Below are 18,063 nucleotides of genomic sequence, written 5' to 3' on the forward strand. Positions count from 1 at the left end.
GCTGGCCACCGCGAAAGCTGAACGGACGCGTTGCCGTCCGTTAAAATTAAATCATCCCAAGGAGCGCTCCTCGGAGACACCAGCGCGCGATTCATTTATTTCTTTCTTTCTCCTTTCCGTGTTTTTCAATTAGAAGTGAGTGTGCAAACAACTGCATCCAATTTAACTTTCCCGGGGAGCGTGGGGGGCTGCTGCTGCTCCATTTGTTTCGTGTTCGTTTCGTACCGTTTAATTCACTTTTAAACTTTCGCTTCTTGGCCGGCGCCAAGCAAGCATGCGAGCAATGAAAGGAAATAAGTTCTACTCTTTTTTTTTTTGTTTGATTTTGTTTTAAGTTAGCATTTGCATCTCCCGTTTATTACTGTATCTTTTTTAATTAAAACCGGTCGCAAAACTGCGGCTTTTTTTCGCTGCAATTTGTCGTTTTATGTGTGTTTTTGTTAGCTTTGTCGCTCTTTTGCGCTTTTTTTTCTGCTCGTTTTCAGTTCCCCTATTCATCATCTAATTATGTGTTATGTGTGTGTATGTGTTTGGGTTTGTTTTCATTTTGCATATGCTTTCGCTTCTCTACTATGCTTATCACGTGCACTTTTCTGATATCGCGTTTGCTTTTGCTTCGATCGAGTCGAATATCACCTTGCTTGATTTTTGTTTTTTTTTTTGTGTTCTGTTTTTTGTTTGTTTGTTTGTTTGTTTCATTCCATTCGGCGCAATTGATTTGTAATAAAAGTAAGGCCCGATTAAAATCAGCCATCAAAACGAGGCCTAAACTAGAGCGAGGGCGGAGGTGTGAGCGAGTTTTTGCTTGTGTTTTTATGTTTTTGTTTAATGTTTCGTTTTTTTTTACTCTATTTCATGCTACAAGGCAAACGCATTTGGATGCGTGTATATATATATATATATATATATATATATATATATATATATATATATATATATGTGGATGTGTGTATACGTGTTTTCTTTTTTTTTTTCTTTGATAATATTTAGGACTGTTGCTCTTCATTTTATGAATTTTATTGTTACAGTGTAGGCAAGTTTATGTTAAAGCGATTTGTACATTTTATACATCAAAACCTCTTCAAAAGGTACTGCTGCTAGGTTGTGTAGGTGTGTGTTTAAAGGTTTTCTTTTTTTTCTCTCCTAAAACTCCCTAACCCTCCTCTCCCCGTGTTCGATCCTTTCCGGGCACGATATTGTTTTGTGTGAACATTTTTGTGTGTTTTTCGAATAACTTTTTCTTTTATATCTCTGTTGAGTATTAAATATACGGTTTGTTTGTCGTATTCGTTTGATTGAGCAGTTTAGTACAAAATCCACACGCACACACACACACATATGTCTATTTAAGGCCAATAAGTTCGTAATAGTGTATCGCCGTCGTGCGCCACATCCCTTACACATTGTGCAGTGGGTTGGGTGGTGTGTGCAAGGGAGCAGCTTCCTCTTCTCTTCTTTTCTCCTCTTGGGTTAGTTGGGTGTATAAAAAAAAACGAAGAAACGAAGCAAACTAGAGCTACGTTTGCAAATAACGACGATTTGTGAGCTTGGAGAGCTTCTACCGCTCCATTTGTTCTATTCTATCCCTCTCTCTCTCTCTCTCTCTCTCTCTCTCTCTCTCTCTCTCTCTCTCTCTATCTTTCTAACTCTCCTCCTTCGACTGTCTGTGTGTTTTTATAAAACTGATTATCTTGTCGTTACACAACCACGTGTTGCTTATTTTCGCTACAATTTACTGCCCACCGGTTTCGCTTCCCCAGCGCACTTACTCGTGTGTTGTCGTGTGCCTCAAAACGGTTGCACTTGCTACCTTTAGAAGAAGAACGGATTAAAATAAACACAACGATTAACACATTTGTTAAGGAGAAAAGAAAACATACGCTGCTCATTCGTTTAGTAATGTTACACTACTCGCTACTGCTGCTTGCTCCGTGTTATTGTCTAATTATCTAGCGGTACGTGCAGGTTCTCTTCTTCTTCTTCTTCTTCTTCTTCTTCTTCTTCTTCTTTTTCTTCTTCTTCTTCTTCTTCTTCTTCTTCTTCTTCTTTTGTTCTTTTTGTTCTTCTTCTTCTTCTTCTTCTTTTCTTCTTCTTTTCTTCTTCTTTTCTTTTTCATTTTTCTTCTTCTTCTTCTTCTTCTTCTTCTTCTTCTTCTTCTTCTTCTTCTTTTTCTTCTTCTTTTTCTTCTTCTTTTTCTTTTTCTTCTTCTTCTTCTTCTTCTTCTTCTTCTTCTTCTTCTTCTTCTTCTTCTTCTTCTCTTTTTTTCTTCTTCTTCTTCTCCTCCGCCAACCGTGATCCTCTCTCTTTCGCGCGCAGCAAAACCGTACCTAATATGACTACGCTGTGTTTTTTTAGGCATGCAGCTATTAAAACAAACAAACAAACGAAAAAAAGGTAGATAAAACTAGTGTTTTTTGGTTAGTGCCGATCGCTACACACGCACGCTCATGCTTTCGTTTTCGATTGTTTTTTTTCTCTCTTTCTCTCTCTCTCTCTTTCTATAACTTTCTCGTATTAAAATGCTCGTCCTTCTGCTGTCGCTACTTAAATATATATGCTCTCTTGCTCTCACTTTCTCTTCTGTGGTCGATCGTGGTGGCCGATCGATTTTTGTTGCGGTTAATGTTAACTTATACACATTACTTTACAGTCACGGTTTGATTAGGTTATGTTTTTCACTTTTATTTGCCGCCCATATTGCGCATTCTTTCCCACTCTCTCTCTCTCTCTCGTCAAAACGGCACAATAAACAAAGGCAACCAAGGGCAGCCTAGTGCAAGGAATCGTAAAACGTTTTTTAGCAGCTCTCGCTCGCTGTACATGTTACTTTCTTCATCGTTTTATTATTATTTATATTAATGTTATTTTTATCATTATTAGTTTGCATCAGGTGCAGCTTCAAGCAATCAATAGTTTAAAAAAAAAGCGTTTCCCTACCTCACCCCCAACCATTCTGCCTCCAGACCAGCACGGCAAACACGGGATCATCAGTCTTATTAGAGTAGCGGTAGTAGAGCCAGAACCGAAAGCAAACTTGGTTGCTGGCTGTAGGAGGTGTAGGAGTGGGTGGGATTTAACAAAAAAAAACACACACGCACACACACGAGCCGACTCCAAAACGTGTCCACCTATCACACGCACACGCGCTACTGATAGTAGTAGGAGGAGGAAGAAAATAGGCAAAAATGCGAGCGCTTTATTCTAATTGTAAATGGGAATGGGATTTAATTGGAACGGAGTAGTGCCGGCCGAAATGCAATTGGTGCCTTACGTTTAAATTACAGTCGTTTTTTTCCCTTTTTGCTTTTGATTTTGTGATACAGGGGGAGGGGGGGGGGGTATACACAGTTAGTAAAGTCAAAGGGACAACAAGGAAAACAAGAAAGGCGCTAAGAAGACCAATAAAAACAAAACAAATTAAAAAATTAAATAAAATACAGACACAAAAACAGAAAACCAGACGGCTAACGGCCTTGAAATTCTAATGAAAATCGGGAAATTGGAACCATGGTGCCATCAGTGCGGGGGAATTTCTAGGACGTTGCAATCCATGCAGCGTACAGGCACAACGCTTTTTGAAAGCTTGCCGCAGCTACTAGTGACTTTTTTTTTGTTTTTTTTTGCGTTTAAAATTGGTTTCCACCAACGTGAAGGCGGCCTTTGCGCCGTTAAAACGAACCACACTATCTCGGCTGCCCTGAACCCTGGTGCTGGTGAGTGTCTAAAACCACATCACACACAGACAAAACGCGCGCACACACACACTCAACTCTATCACTAGGACGGCAAATAATGTTAAACGATTTTGCGGTCATGAGATAATCACGCTGCTGCTGCTGCTGCTGCTGCTGCTGCTGCTGGTGCTGCTGCTGCTGCTGCTGCTCCATAGCACGGTGCTCCTTTCGGGCGCTGGCAGGGGAAGAAGAGATAAACGGCGAGTGGCGGGGCTAGTGGTGACACCGCCGCCACCACCACCACCACCGTCTATCAGATGTCCACTATCATGTTCTGGAGCTGCTGCAGGTTGCTGCCCATCTTGGGGTTTTCCGGCAGGCAGCGTATCCGCAGCAGCCAGTTCTTGCACTCGAGACACTTGCTCTGCCGCTCCTCCCGGCTGACGTCCACGCCGATCGTGCAGGCGCCCCACGGGTCGGTGTTTTCGCGTATCACCGGCAGAAAGGTGGACAGGATGACGCGCAGCGTATCGCAGGCCCGGGTGCAGTGGCTGGCAAAGAAAAAAAAAAAGACAGATACAGATACATTAGAAACGGTAGGGGGAGATTTGCAATTGCATCCACTCTTTCGCCACTCTTTCGAAACAAACACGAAAAAAAAGGTGCGCCATTTTCAAGCACTTCCATTTTGTGTTCCATTTCCACGGCGGGTCGCCAAAGAATAAATAAACAAATAATAAAAGTAAAGCGGAAAAGCAACAACGAAAACCAAAATAAAAAAAAAAAATCACATCTGTTCCGGGGCGAAGCATATATACATCAAATTACGTTGTCAAACATACATTTCACACACACACGCGCGCACGGGCGTGCAAGCAACCTTTCCTTCCGTCTTTTTTTTTTTTTTGTTTGATTCGGTCCAGGATTTTGTGTGTCCCCTTTCCGTGTCAACCCCTGGGCGAGATGGCGTAATTTGATATTGTTGATGCACAAGGCAAGCTCGATCTCGCTCGCTCTGCTGTCGGAGAGCGGCAATGAAACCGATCGTGGCACAATTTGGCCCGATGCGCACCGAAAACAACAGCTTCTCCCGTCAAACCCCCCCCCCCCCCCTCCCCACACCCAGTCACACAGGGAGCCACGACACGCGAAGCCCGTCGCTTCACCAGGCCCCGGTGTGGCAGCGTGTTCGATTGCGCGCGCTAACTGCGCCATTACTGCAACAATCTGCACGCGGCCGGAGACGCACGGCGGTGCCTAACGGTTGCAAAATAAGTATGTCTATGTGTGTGTGCGTGTGTGTGTGCATTGATTGCAGCGGGAAAGAGGGCAACGGCGCGGGGACACAAAACATAGGGCAAAAAAGGACATATTTTCGGGCGCAGACATGGTAAAAACAAAATCATATCTACTTTTATCGTCCTGCCCACCTCCCCCTCACTACCGTTTCCATCCAATTCGCTCTCTCTCTCGCTCTCTCCGTTTAACGACTGGCAAAGAATCAATGCTTGTCGCCCCTCGGCGTCTGATTGCGTCTGTGAGGCCGGGGCCGGGGGGTGGTAATAGATACTTTTCATAATCTTCCCATCGCCAAAACTGCCACGGAAGGGCTGCAGCAGCACTCGGTACAAAATGACGGCGCAGGTTGGACGCAACACTGGGCCAGAGAAGAGGTAGGGGAGCGTTACTCGCTCCCGGTCGGTCCGTCGGTCGGTCGCCATAGCCTGCAAAATGTCAATGGTGCATGCAGCAGACGCGCACAGACTTATTAATATTAATGTCATGCTGGGGGGGAGGACGATGATGCTGTTCCCATTTGCTGAGAGTGAACTATCGGGACACACTTCACACTGTTGTGGAGAGGCGCAATTTTTTTGTGCCGGTTACCATCTCCAGCCAGCCGTTTGTTGTTCGCGTGCTCCGTTTTAGCGCGAGTAATGTCCTTCGGTTTATGGTTCCTGCCGCTGGGTGTGTGTCTACTTTTACGCATCGCTGGACGGCAAGACGCGGCAGGATGGGTATCAGTGCAGCAAAATGGCATGCGCGTCACGTTCATGTTCATTGCTGATACTCAATGAAAGTGCGTCATGACATGACGACATGCGTCAATCGCGATACTCTGACTGACAAGCTGAGCTTAATGCCGGCGCAAGCATAATCATGACTTTTTCTGGCTGTGAACAGTGCTGACATGACTGCAACGAAGTTCAATTCAGCTCACGTACACAACTGTGATGATCAGGAGGTGAGCCTCATACAGTTGGAGCATCAATCACATGCTTGGTGGTACATTTTTGGCAGCTCCCAATTCTTGGTCACTCAGTTGGTCATGACATTTTCTGTCGGTGATAATCACGACATTCTTGGAATATACTTCGCGTGTGGTCCCCAAGCAAACAAACTGAGCATTCTTTCTCGCTCTGTCTGCTCTTTTTGTTTCTTGGGACCATTCGCATGCACCGCATATCTGACCCATGACTATCGTGATGATCAGCGACGGAAAATGTCGCGACCAAGTGACTGACCAGGAGTTGATTGCATAAAATGTCGCCAAGCGTGTGTGATGGACGCACCAACTGTTTGAGAATCACCTCTGATCATCACAGTAGAGCACGTGACGCTGACATGATTTTGTTTCAGCCGGCATTTGTCATGACTATGTCGGTGATATTTTGCAGAACTGATCACAGTAAAAAAAAAGTCATGACATAGAAGCTGACATCAGCGTTGGTTGTAAAAATGTCACGTAGCATGGTCACACCAATCGTTTTGAGTATCACCTCTGGTCATCACAATTGAGTACGTGATGCTGACATCAGATTTTTTTTATGACATTGACAGTGACATTTTGCAGCACTGGTGGGTATATAAATCATAATAAACCGAGTTTTTCCCCGTCTATGTCCTTCTCATCCATCTTCTCACTGCTGCAGCAAGCGTCATTTCGGCATTGAATGCGCACCCAGACACACACACACACAAGCATTTCCTAAAAGAAAATTTTGATAAACAAAGACGTGGTTTAAGCAACGTGGAAAAGCGGCTCAATTGTAATGCCCCGCTTTTGCGCGCGGGGACCAGAGAGAAAAAAAAAGAAAACGGGTTTCCCTACCAAACGCGCACCACCACCACCACCACCACCACAACGGTGCCACATTTCCACAACTAATCGCCATCGCACTTCATCGCTAATAATGTAACACGCTACGCTACACCGCCGCCTCTCGTCCTGCAACGGCCAACCACCTTCGGCCACCCCTTGCAACAAGCAGGGGAAAACCACTCCCCCCGTGTGTATGGCAACAGTAATAATAATACTGAAAAGGGGGAAAATTCGGGTGCCGAAGGGACGGCCCTCATGCTTTGCGCCGCGCAGCAACCGAGCGGCTTTCCGCAAATCAAAACGCAAACCGGGATGACGGCGGGGGGTTTCTTTTTCGTTGTCGTTGTCTTCGGCTTCTTCTTCTTCCACGTGCACGCACGGCTGTGCGTGACCCCTCCCCGTTCGTAGTTTGTGGCCGCGCGACAAACCCGAAACGGCGGTCCTCTGTCGGTTTTGCGCGGGATGCGAACGGAGAGAAGAGCGGGAGAGAGCGGAAAAGGAGGAGAAGCTCGATAGTCGGTACGGTCGGGAAAAGCGGGATGCTCGCTCGCCTCCCGTCAGAGTGCCATCTTCTACCAGCAAACCGGTAACGGTAACAATATCACATTTACACACACACACTTTTCTCCGCGTGACGAGATCGTTTGAAGGGCTCTGTTGTTGTTGGTGCTTCTATTTTTTTTTTCTCTAATGTTCTTCTGTTAAACACATTTAACGTGCAAAAAGTGAAGAAAATCTCTATCAGCATGATCTGACAACGACACGGTAAAGGGATTACGCTACGCATGGAAGAGGTGGGGTGGGGAGGGGGGAGGAGCGGGGAACAAAAAAGGTACGAAAGATCCTAATCGCATCATGTGCGACTTCCTCGTTTGCGCACTGGGCTGGGCTGCCAACGGCCCTGGGTAAAATAATAGCCTTCGAAACGGGGGCCTCCTCCTCCTTCTCGCCGCTGCGTCCTTCCTGTCGGCGCGCGCCGCAGTTTTTGCAATGGCGTACTGCTGCCGCCGGACGGACAGTTGGTGCATGAGGAAGCAACGCAAATGGTTGGTTTGCAGATTTTGCAATAAATGTGCGGTGCTGTAAATAAGCTAAAATAGAAGATTTTTTCCATACAACAGAAGCTAAATTTAATTAAAGAATGTCTATGGTGGTGTAAAAACTTTAAATCAATAGTCAAACGGAAAAGTGTCAAACAAACCCATTCCAAACAAACCGAAATTTTTGGACCAATTATCGAGTGTTGGAGAAATGTGTCAAAAATGCTGATATTCTATTATGAGCCGGAAAAAATAGAGAAATCACTTACAAGTTTGTATAATACCGATTTGTATTAATACCGACCGATTGACTCACATAATTGGTCCAAATATCTCTGGCCCAAATATTAGCCTAAAAATATTCCCTAATGTATGACTTCCCGTCGTAAATCACTAATTAATTGCAACACTGCAGTCCGTTGTATTGAAGAATTTAAACAGTTATTAACAGTGAAACAGTGAAATTTCTCTGAGGTGCAGTCGCTTCAAAATGAATTGTTTCTTCAAGATGAACATTTTGACGGCCCCGCGTCATATTCTCTAATTTGTTTGTCTCTTCAAGATTAATGTCACCCTAAGGCGAATATCCTTCAAGCTGCATATGTGATTTGGCAGCAGAAATTCTGAATTCCGAAAAATGAAATTTTAGGTAACAATTCTAACAAAAATTGGTCAAAGGATGTCATGTTTTTCGCGTGGTTTCTTAGATATTTCATAGCAACATCTTCATTAGTTTTCTTCAACATGAATATATCTCTAAGCGGACGGTCCCTTGAAGGTTCACATCAGAGAATTTTCCCTGTAACTGTTAATTCCTGCATCTTGTTTTTGTGTCGCATTAACTCTAGTTACTTTTTAGTGTAGCCACTTAAGGGCTATCACATGGCTATCAGGAATAGGTGTACCACATTAAGGTTTATCGATCGAGTGAATGTCAAATCTTGATTTATGATGATATTCCAAAGAAAATTAATTGCAACAAAGTGCAAACAACAGAGCAAATAAAAGGATATTCTATTCCCCTAGTAAATTGCAACGATCTCTAGAGTAAAATCTTTCATTAAACTGGTGTTTTCCCCATTTCATGCTGACATCCCAATTTCAACGCGAATGCAATCGTAACAGAAAAAATAATTAGATAAATTAATTTAAACGCGTTTACGCGATGGTTTTATTTTTTAAATTTTATATAATAATTGGCAATTCTTTGAGGCCAGAGCCGGTGGCACTGCAGTTTTAGTTCATCGCTGTCGAGCATACCCACCACATGTTATATGATATATGCCATCGTATACAGGCTCTTGCTATACCGGCAATAGAGATGTCGAGATGAATATTGCTAAGGAAATTAGATCTACTTTGCTTCTAAGCTCGCTCTCGCTCCGAAATGCGGTTTCGAGGTTTTCATAAATTGTAGGAATGTCAAGTTTGGAGAGTAGAAGCTTTATCCCCGAAAGCGTCTACGCGTTCTTTCGATTCCCAAGTCGATTCAAGCCTGTTTCGAAACCAAGCCCGTAGCGGGAAATGGATCGAAATCGATGTTGCGGCAGTTTTGAAGTAAAATATATAGGTTTGCTAGCTATGAAAAATTTAATCATGATGTGTGTTGCAATTAATTAAGGAAATGTCATTTAAACGAAAATCAAACCAAATTTAATAGACCAATAAGAATATAGCATTTTATTTGCTATAAGTTATCTTACTTACTTATCCATAAGTTTCTTACTTGTTGGCAAACGTTCTAAGTTTATAAGCATATTTTAAAGTCTTCTCCGAGCGTTGGTTGGATTGATTTTCCAACAACAAGCATATTGCAAAGAGCAATCGAGTCACATTTCTCGACTCAAATCGAGTAATAGAATAGAATGAGCCACATAGTTTTGTTTTAATACTTATTATTGTGCATAACCACAAAATCTTTCTTTTCCAAAAAAATATTAGATTGCCCCAACTGAGCATGCACACGCAAAGGTATTTTACATACGGAGAAAATACCCCCAAACTGTCAACGACAAAGATCCATTAAATGCATGCGTTATTGAAGATACTGCCTTAGCCGTCACACTGTTAACAAAAGTCACTGTACGAAGGATGCAATTTTTGTCGTAGTTTTGTCTAAAAATATTGTTTCATTTTGCTAGAAATGTGTCGAATTGGGGACGTACATCGCGACGCGTTAGGCGTTTAAAAGTGTTGCATAAACAACACCAGTTGGAATCATTTTGCTGTGCGAGGACTCACTTTATCCTTTGACAAAATCGGTATATTGTTCGGGCTGTTGGAAACATGACGGTCAATGTAAAAGCAAGAAAGTGGCGCCAACTGTTTTAGATAAGATGGGCAACACCATCAACTAAACGCATAATTCTTCCATTGGAATGTAAAAATATACGTTTATTTTTTTTTTTAGTAAAAGTGGAGATGAATTTATACCGATTTTTTAAAGATAGCTATATTTTAAACTGTAGTGTGCAACATCTGAAGCTGAATTGGAAATGTCAAAAAAATATTATTACAAAAAAATGTAAATAGCATTATGGTCTGATTATTTCTTCTGAATACAAAAAAAAACAAAAGGGATTGCAAAATTTGTGTGCCATTGAAGAATTACATTTTCCAATTCGATTCCAAACGAGCTTATTATATTGCTCGAATGCTATTAGAATTTTGGATGGTTTTTTTTAATCGAACGCCAAAAAGTCTAGTTGAGTTGCAGGGATTGCATCCCAAAGTATGTATCTCAAAACTGCAGGACACTTTTTTGATTCGAAAATGTGCCAATATTTTGAATTATGGATGGAACCCTGCATTCAAGGAACTAGATGACAAAAATATCACTTTTCGTATCTTGTGCTTTTCTTAACAAACATAATGTCACATGTCACTAACACATGTCTCACATGGCACTTGAATGTTGAGAATTGGTATAATAAACACACTGTTAGCTTTGAACTGCTTTGAGTACCACCAGCACAATTTTGTTTATGTTTCCCTGGGGGCCGTCGTAGCACTTTATGTTTACATTTTTACATTTATGGCTATCACATGTGATGTAGAAAGGTGTGGGAATCATCGAAACAAAAAAAAAAGTGATGTGAGGTGTGGGAAATATTATTATGCATATCATCAAACTAAAAAGCGATAAAAATAATGAATTTAAATGGCCTTTTTTCTTGTTGTTTTTATGTTTCGTTCTGATCATTAATTCGAGTATGGAACAGTCTTATGCCGAATCTTATGCTTATTATGAATGTGAAAACGATATTCATAATAAGGTCATTTAGCTTTTTTGTTTATCTTGTAGCTAAATTTAATGATAATATGCCTTATGTTATTGAAGAAATTATTATTTAAAATCAGTAAACCCTGGCTATCATATATGATAGCAATGGCCCCCCTAGGAAACATAACTACAGATGTTAAACAATGCTCAAAATTAATAAATACTTCATTGTCACTGAACTAAAAATAGGTAGAGACTTCAATACTTCAAGCAAATTGTTACCAAATTGACACTATTATTGTACCCAGTGCTGCAAAATGTAGCTGTCAATGTCATAAAAAAAATCTGACTAAAACAAAATCCATGTCAGCGTCACGTACTCAATTGTGATGCCCAGACGTGATACTCAAAACGATTAGTGCGACCAATGCATGCTTCACATGTGACATGTTTGCGATCACCGCTTGGTCAGTGACTATGTTCTGCAAAATGTCACTGACATAATCGTGACAAATTTCGTCCAAAACAAAATCATGTCAGCGTCACGAGCTCTACTGTACACAAAGCAGACAGACGCCCAGTATGTCCCTAGAATGTCGCATCATTGGGAGTATATGACCATATGACCATATGACCATATGGCCATATGACCAATATGACCAAGTGAGTGATCAAGGGTTGGGTGCTAAACAAAATGTCACCAAGCATGTGATTGGTCCAATCGTTTTATTTTGTCTTTTCTTATAATGATAATCTTTGTTCCAGATTTTACTGTACTGTTATTGCGAAGCGTTTAAGTTAAATTTAAAAGAAACTTTTGCTCTGTTACTCTCAATGAATGAGATCATTAGAGGTACATTTTTTCCATTGTTCAAATCTTTCAATTCAAAAAAATACAAAAAAATATAGGATCAACCTTCGTTTTGCTATTTAGAACACATGCCTTGACAATCATTTCTCGATACGAAGGGTCAGATTCACTTTTACTCGCTAACTTGATGGGCCACTTTAAGCGGAAAAAGCAGAAAGCGAGAGGTTACATTATTGGAAGGAAAAAAAACAATACTTACAACTTATACTCGCTTTGTAATAGATCGTACACCTTTGGCAGTAAGAGCACGCACATGTCAAGCGTCCACTGCGAGCTGCAACCAAAAAAATAATCATACAAAACAGCATTAGCAAACAGAATGTACAACACAAAAAAGCAACAATACACCATCTTGCCCGGCACTTACGTTTTCTCCAGTATCGCGCCCAGCACGTCGACCAGTATGTGCTGATCGTTCATCCGCACCGCCACCTTGAGCGCGCCGGTAACGTCGCCCGACTTGGTGTAGTTGCGGATCGCGGACAGCAGCGCGGTACGGTTGCAGAGCGCCTGCAGCGTCGTGTCGTGCTCGTTGCGCAACACCTGTATCTCGTACTCCATGCTCGAGCTCTCGTGCCCGCCGCCGTACCGCAAGATGGTGGCGGAGGCGGTCGCTTGGTCCAGCATCAGCGCGTTCACATTACCGCTGGCGCTGCCGTAGTCCATCATCAGTGCGTCGATGCCACCGCCGGCACCGTGCATCGCTCCACCACCACCACCACCGCGCTGCGAACCGTAAAGTCCACTCGCCGGTCCGGATGGTGCTTCTGCGCCGCCAGCCGCCGCCGTGGTACGTCCAGCGTGGTGGCGAATATCGAGCGACGTCTTCGACCGTACCGGCTTGGTGAGGATCTGCACCTTCACGTTCGCGTTGTGCTGCGACCGTGCCGGCCCGCCGCCGCCATTGGTAGCGCCGCCATTGCGCAGGGAGGCGGCCGCATTGGTCGTAATCAGGGCGCTGCTTTCGCTGCGCTGTATCTTGCTCGAGCTCGAGCCGGACCCGTGGTACGGCGGTGCGTGCGCCTGCTGGTGCCGGATCGGGGAGCTGCCCCGGCTGATCGGCTTCTTGAACGCGAACGTCTCGTTCAAGGGCAGCTTGTTGAGCTCGAGCGTGCTTTTCGAGGTGGCCAGCCGGCGCACCAGATTGCCGGCCGAGCGGCTGTGCCCCACCCCGCCGTGAATGCTGCCCGGCCGGCGCTGGTCCGTTCCGCCGCTGGCGGACGCGCGCCCGGACGCGCTCACCCGACTAGTGACCTTGCCCGCGGCCGGTCCACCGCCACCGACGCTGCCCCCGTTCACGTACCCGGCCGTTCCGGGCTGGGTGGCGCTCTTGGGTGCGTAATCCGGCGGCTGCGCATTGTTTACCGGGAAGTCTTCCTTTTCCGGCTCCGGCACGTGGCCCTTCGGCAGCGGGTAGTAGTCGAGCGTGTTCAGATTGTACATGTGCATCTCTTCCCGCACCAGATAGTGGCTGTTAACGAGCGGGACGGTGGCCGGCCCGCCCACACCCTCCCCCGGTCCCGCCGGGAATGCTGGGATGTCGGTAGGGACGGCCGGCACACCCCCAGCTGCAACGGTGCTGCCACCACCCCCATTGCCCATCGCTTCCAGCGAGCATTTGGGGTGGCCGGCCGGCACATCGAACTCGAACGCACTGCCCCCGGCGTACGTGGCGTCCTCCTCGTCGATCATTTCGATGTTCAAGTTGGGCGACATGCCACCCCCGTTGCCGCTGCCCAGCTCCCCGTCCTGGCCCGCGTCCGGGGAGTGTCCGGCAGATGGGCCACCGCCCGCACCGCCACCGATCGACAGCCGCACCTTGCCGCTGCCCCTGCTGAAGCTTTTGCGCGACGTCTGGTTGTGGGTGAACGTGGGCGGCTGCGGGTTCTGCGGGTTGTAGAACGCGCGCAGCTGCCCGAGCGGCACGGCATGGATCGTGACCGACGCGTCCTCGTACGTGCCGAACAGCAGCTTCGTGCCGGCAATCTTCATGTCGCCCAGCTGGCACCAGTTCGAGTCGATCCGGTCGTACTCGCGGTCCGGTTCCCATCCGACCACGGTAATGCCGGCGGCCGTCCCGACCAGCAGACACTTGCCGCTCTCGTCGAACGTGACGCACCGTACCGGTTGGCCGCCACCGCCACCCCCTCCGCCAGCTCCTGCTCCCCCGCCACCGCCCGCGCCGGGCGTTTGCGTGATCAGCTGGCGCTTCTCGAGATCGTACAGGTCAACGGTGCCGTCGCTGCGGCCGGCCGCCATCAGCAGATCGGTCGGATGGTACTTGACGCAGGTGGCCGGTGTCTGCCGCTCGGTAAACTCCATAAACAGCTTGCTCATCCGAATGTCCCATATGATGACGCTTCCTGCAAACACAAACGCGGCAAGAGCAAAGAAGTAGTTTAGGTGTGAGATTTCTTTTCTGTTTTCTTGTCCTCTGTTTCATGTAGTGATGGGAAAGTTTAAGTTTAATCGGCGGAATCGATTCCAGCTAGAAGTTCTCTGGAATCGATTCCGGAATCGGCTCCGGAATCGAAATTCGCTCCGAAACCAGAATTGCCTTCGAAATCAGAGTTGGTTTCGGCATACACGTTTGGATTAGTGATGGGAAAAATCAGGATTTCGTCGGAATCAATTCCGGCTAGTAGGCCCGGAATCAGTTTCCGGAAACGATTCCGGAATCGGCCCCGGAAATGGTTCCGGAAACGGCTTTGGAATCGGTTCCGGAATCGGTTCTAGAATTGGCTTCGGAATCAAAATCGGATCCGGCATCGGGATTGGCTCCAAAATCAGAATTAGCTTCGAAACGGAATCGGTTTCGGCATCTCCATAGGAATAGGCGTTTGGGTCCAATGATCCTATTGATGATATTGATATTGATCCAATGATGATATTGATAGCCGCAAAAAAAAAAAAACAAAATTTACTTTTAAACAATCCATTCTCATGGAGATTCCCGGACTGATTTCGCTTCTGAAACTCCTTATTTCAATTCTAGAACTGATTACTAATCTGCTGATCGCCCGGAGTCGTTCGGAACCGTCCAGAGTCGTTCAGAGTTGTACGGAGTCGTCCTGAGTCGGCCGTTGGCAAAAATCTGGAATCAAGTCCGATCTGACTCCGATCATATCACCGAATACTTCGGTGTCGGAGTCGTCCGGAGTCGGAGTCGCCCAGAGTTGATCGGAGTCGACTGGAATCCGAGTCGGTCGGAGTCAGCAGGAGCCATCCCGTGTAATGTGCTTGTGACAGATATTTAATTTCGTTGTGTTTTTTCTGTCCTTTGCTTTGCGCGGGCACTTCGTATGCAGGCCTTTGTTTCTAAAGCCGACTCCGGACGACTCCAGATGATTCCGATTACGGACGATTCCGATTGACTACGAACAATACTGGGCGGACCTACCTTCCGGATTTTTGCCAACTTTACCCATCACTAGAACTGATTCTCATTCCGGAGCTAATTCTAATCCTGAAGTCAATTCTCATTCCATTACCAGAACAAATAGCGTTTCCCAGGTCGATTCCGATTCCGGAGCCGATTTTAATCCCGAGCCATCTTGGGAATCGGCTCCGGAATCAAAATCGGTTTCAGCAGTGGAATCGGCTCCGGAATTGCTTCCGCACCCGGAATCGGCATCGGGTAGCAATCCGATTCCGAGCTCGCCCCACTATGCTCGTTTCATGCAAAACACCCACCTTCAGCGCCGGCGGAAGCGATCCACGAACCGTCGGGCGAGAATTTGACCGAGTTGACGTGCGACATGTGGCCCCGGTACCGCTTGATGCACACCTTCTCGCGCACGTCCCACAGCCGGATGGACGTGTCGTTGCTGCCGGACACCAGGTACGAGTCGCTGTACGGGTAGAAGTCGAGCGTCCGCACGCTCTTCATGTGCCCGAACAGTGAGATCGAGTCGGACGCGTTCAGGTTCCAGCGCTTGATCACGCCGGTATCGTCCGCGGAGTAGACGAAGTCATCCGAGTAGGCAAACTTTACGCAATCGATCGACGAGTTGTGCCCGGGCAGGGTCTGGAGATGGTGCGCGTGCAAGAGTAAACGACAGCGACAGCAAGTTAATAAAGAGACACACGTCCGACTGGTCCGACTGGCTTACCATAAAACACTTTTCGTCACCGAACGTCCATAGCTTTATGTTTCGATCTTGCCCTCCGGTGACCAGCACGCGTCCCGTCTCCCCAATATCCAGGCATGTTACTTTGCTGCTATGGGCTTGGATAGCATCTGCGCCGGGTGGAAATAAGCGTTTAAATGGAGAGGGAGAACATAAAAAAACATAAATTAGTAAAAATGTTTAGTAAAAGAAGCAATCATTCCCCCCAGAAAACAATGTTGCCGAATAGGGGTGGGGATTTGTCCCTCGAGTAGAGCATCGGGTTCCGTCTTGGAGTAGGAGCAGAGACGGTGTGTCGTTCAATCGTTCCGACCATTATGCCTAATTTGGTACAGAGGCACATAACCTTGGTACGCGCGCTGCACCAACACACACACACCATGTCGGTATCGTATGACGAGCTCGTGCGATGGAGGCCAGACCCCGTGGCGTGAGGGTGTGTTGATCGAGGAGATGCTTCTTCGCACGGGCGCGCGGGCTGGCAGGGATGGTTTGATTTTGATCGAGGAAATTTTCCACCCTTTTCCGGGGGTGGTGGTTTCTCCCCGGGGTGGTGTTTTGCATCGCACAGCTGCGCCCGCTCGACAAAGGAAAGCGGAAGGGCCGCGTCACGACACCACGGAACCACCGGTTTTGCGAACAGATGTGCCCACTACTGCTGCCCCGCTCTGGTAAAAAACCCCACCCCGTTCCCCTTCCCTTCTGCCATCTTCTCTCACACACACATACACTCACATAGTTTCGATGGCAGCTTCCGAGCGACCGATGCCATATCCTAATGGAGCGGCGCGAGGGCACCCTTGCACTTGCGGGGGGGGAGGCACTGTTATTACACGCACACACACACACACGCACACACACGCAATACTGTCCTAGTCGTCCCGGGGACCTCGCGCACTGCAGCGGAAGCAAGTCAATGCCTTCTCGGCGACGTCGATTGTCGTACGCGCGTTTCCGAGGCCGGACGAACGGGCCCTGGGTGCAATCATTCGTGCACACAAAATCCCCGAGAACACGCGCGACTTTTTCGAGACACACGAGGATGCTCCTCGACACCCACCAGCCACCAGCGCCTGTCCCCCCTTGTGCACGATCGAGGGGAACTGGGGAAGGCTTTTTTGTTTTTTTACTGTTTGCCTCCTCCGACTCCCGAACGGGGTTTTTTTTTTGAGTGTGTGTCTTTTGCTACACTGCGGACCTGGTTGTGTGCGCTGCAACCGTGCCACGCTCGTCGCTGGGCACAGGAATTTTCGGTCTTTATTTTCGGACTTGCCGAGACGGAATCGCTCGGTGAACGTTCTTGCTGGTTGCTGGTTTCTTTTCTTTTTGCTCCTCGCACTGTCTGCCTGCCTTGTCTGCCTTCCTCGCTTTCGTTTCGTTCGCCTTTTGATGCTCGAGGGCGATTTTCTACAAACAAGACCCCGACTGACAGCTACGCACACACACAGAGACACATTTGTGCCGTGTGAAGGCGCTGTCAGGATGCGGTATAGCTGCGGGCTCACTTCTTGGACAAAATGTTCACCGAGCCAAACGATGGGTGTTTGATGTTGTTTTTTTTTTGTTTTATAGAGACTTCTGGCGATGTGTTTAGGTTATAAGACGATGTGGGTATGACTCGAGCGTGATTATGTATTAATTCAATTGTGCAAGTCCTATTCAACAAAACAAAACAAAAAACATAACCTTCATATCCGCGAGTGTTGAATAAATAGGCGCGAGGCCACGGAAGTGACACAAACCACAATTATGATACGGACGTCACACGAGGCGTAAACTCAAAAAGTTTACGCTTGATTTGTATGGGAGAGAAACTTCCTGTCAAAAGATTTCAGGGTTGTATGGCTGAAATCCAGTTTATGCCAAAGTTTACGCTTCGTGTGACGTCCGTATGAGGCTGGAAATACACGAACCGAGATCGTCGCTGTCGCAGTCTTCAGTAGCGAACCCATCAAGCTCCTATTATAATTGCATGTAGTTGCATGTAAGCTTTCCATTACTTGCTGGAATGGAGTGCGATGA

At 46.4% G+C, this 18,063-nt stretch overlaps 1 protein-coding gene across 2 annotated transcripts; it reads right to left on the reverse strand.

Moving 5' to 3' along the window:
* Positions 1-1,001: 1,001 nt before the first annotated feature.
* LOC120951726 (uncharacterized) lies at positions 1,002-17,573 on the reverse strand. 2 transcript variants are annotated; one of them, XM_040370605.2, is made up of 6 exons: positions 16,771-17,573; positions 16,024-16,151; positions 15,605-15,938; positions 12,279-14,274; positions 12,111-12,185; positions 1,002-4,225 (listed from the first exon to the last, which is right to left on the reverse strand). In XM_040370605.2, exons 1-6 carry the CDS (start codon positions 16,811-16,813, stop codon positions 3,988-3,990), a joined length of 2,814 nt encoding a protein of 937 aa, XP_040226539.2. In that variant the 5' UTR covers positions 16,814-17,573; the 3' UTR covers positions 1,002-3,987. The 2 variants fall into 2 exon arrangements, with proteins under 2 accessions (XP_040226539.2, XP_040226548.2); XM_040370614.2 differs by having other exon boundaries at positions 16,777-17,569.
* Positions 17,574-18,063: the final 490 nt, after the last annotated feature.

Source organism: Anopheles coluzzii, chromosome X, assembly GCF_943734685.1.
Source record: "Anopheles coluzzii chromosome X, AcolN3, whole genome shotgun sequence".
Taxonomy (NCBI): domain Eukaryota; kingdom Metazoa; phylum Arthropoda; class Insecta; order Diptera; family Culicidae; genus Anopheles; species Anopheles coluzzii.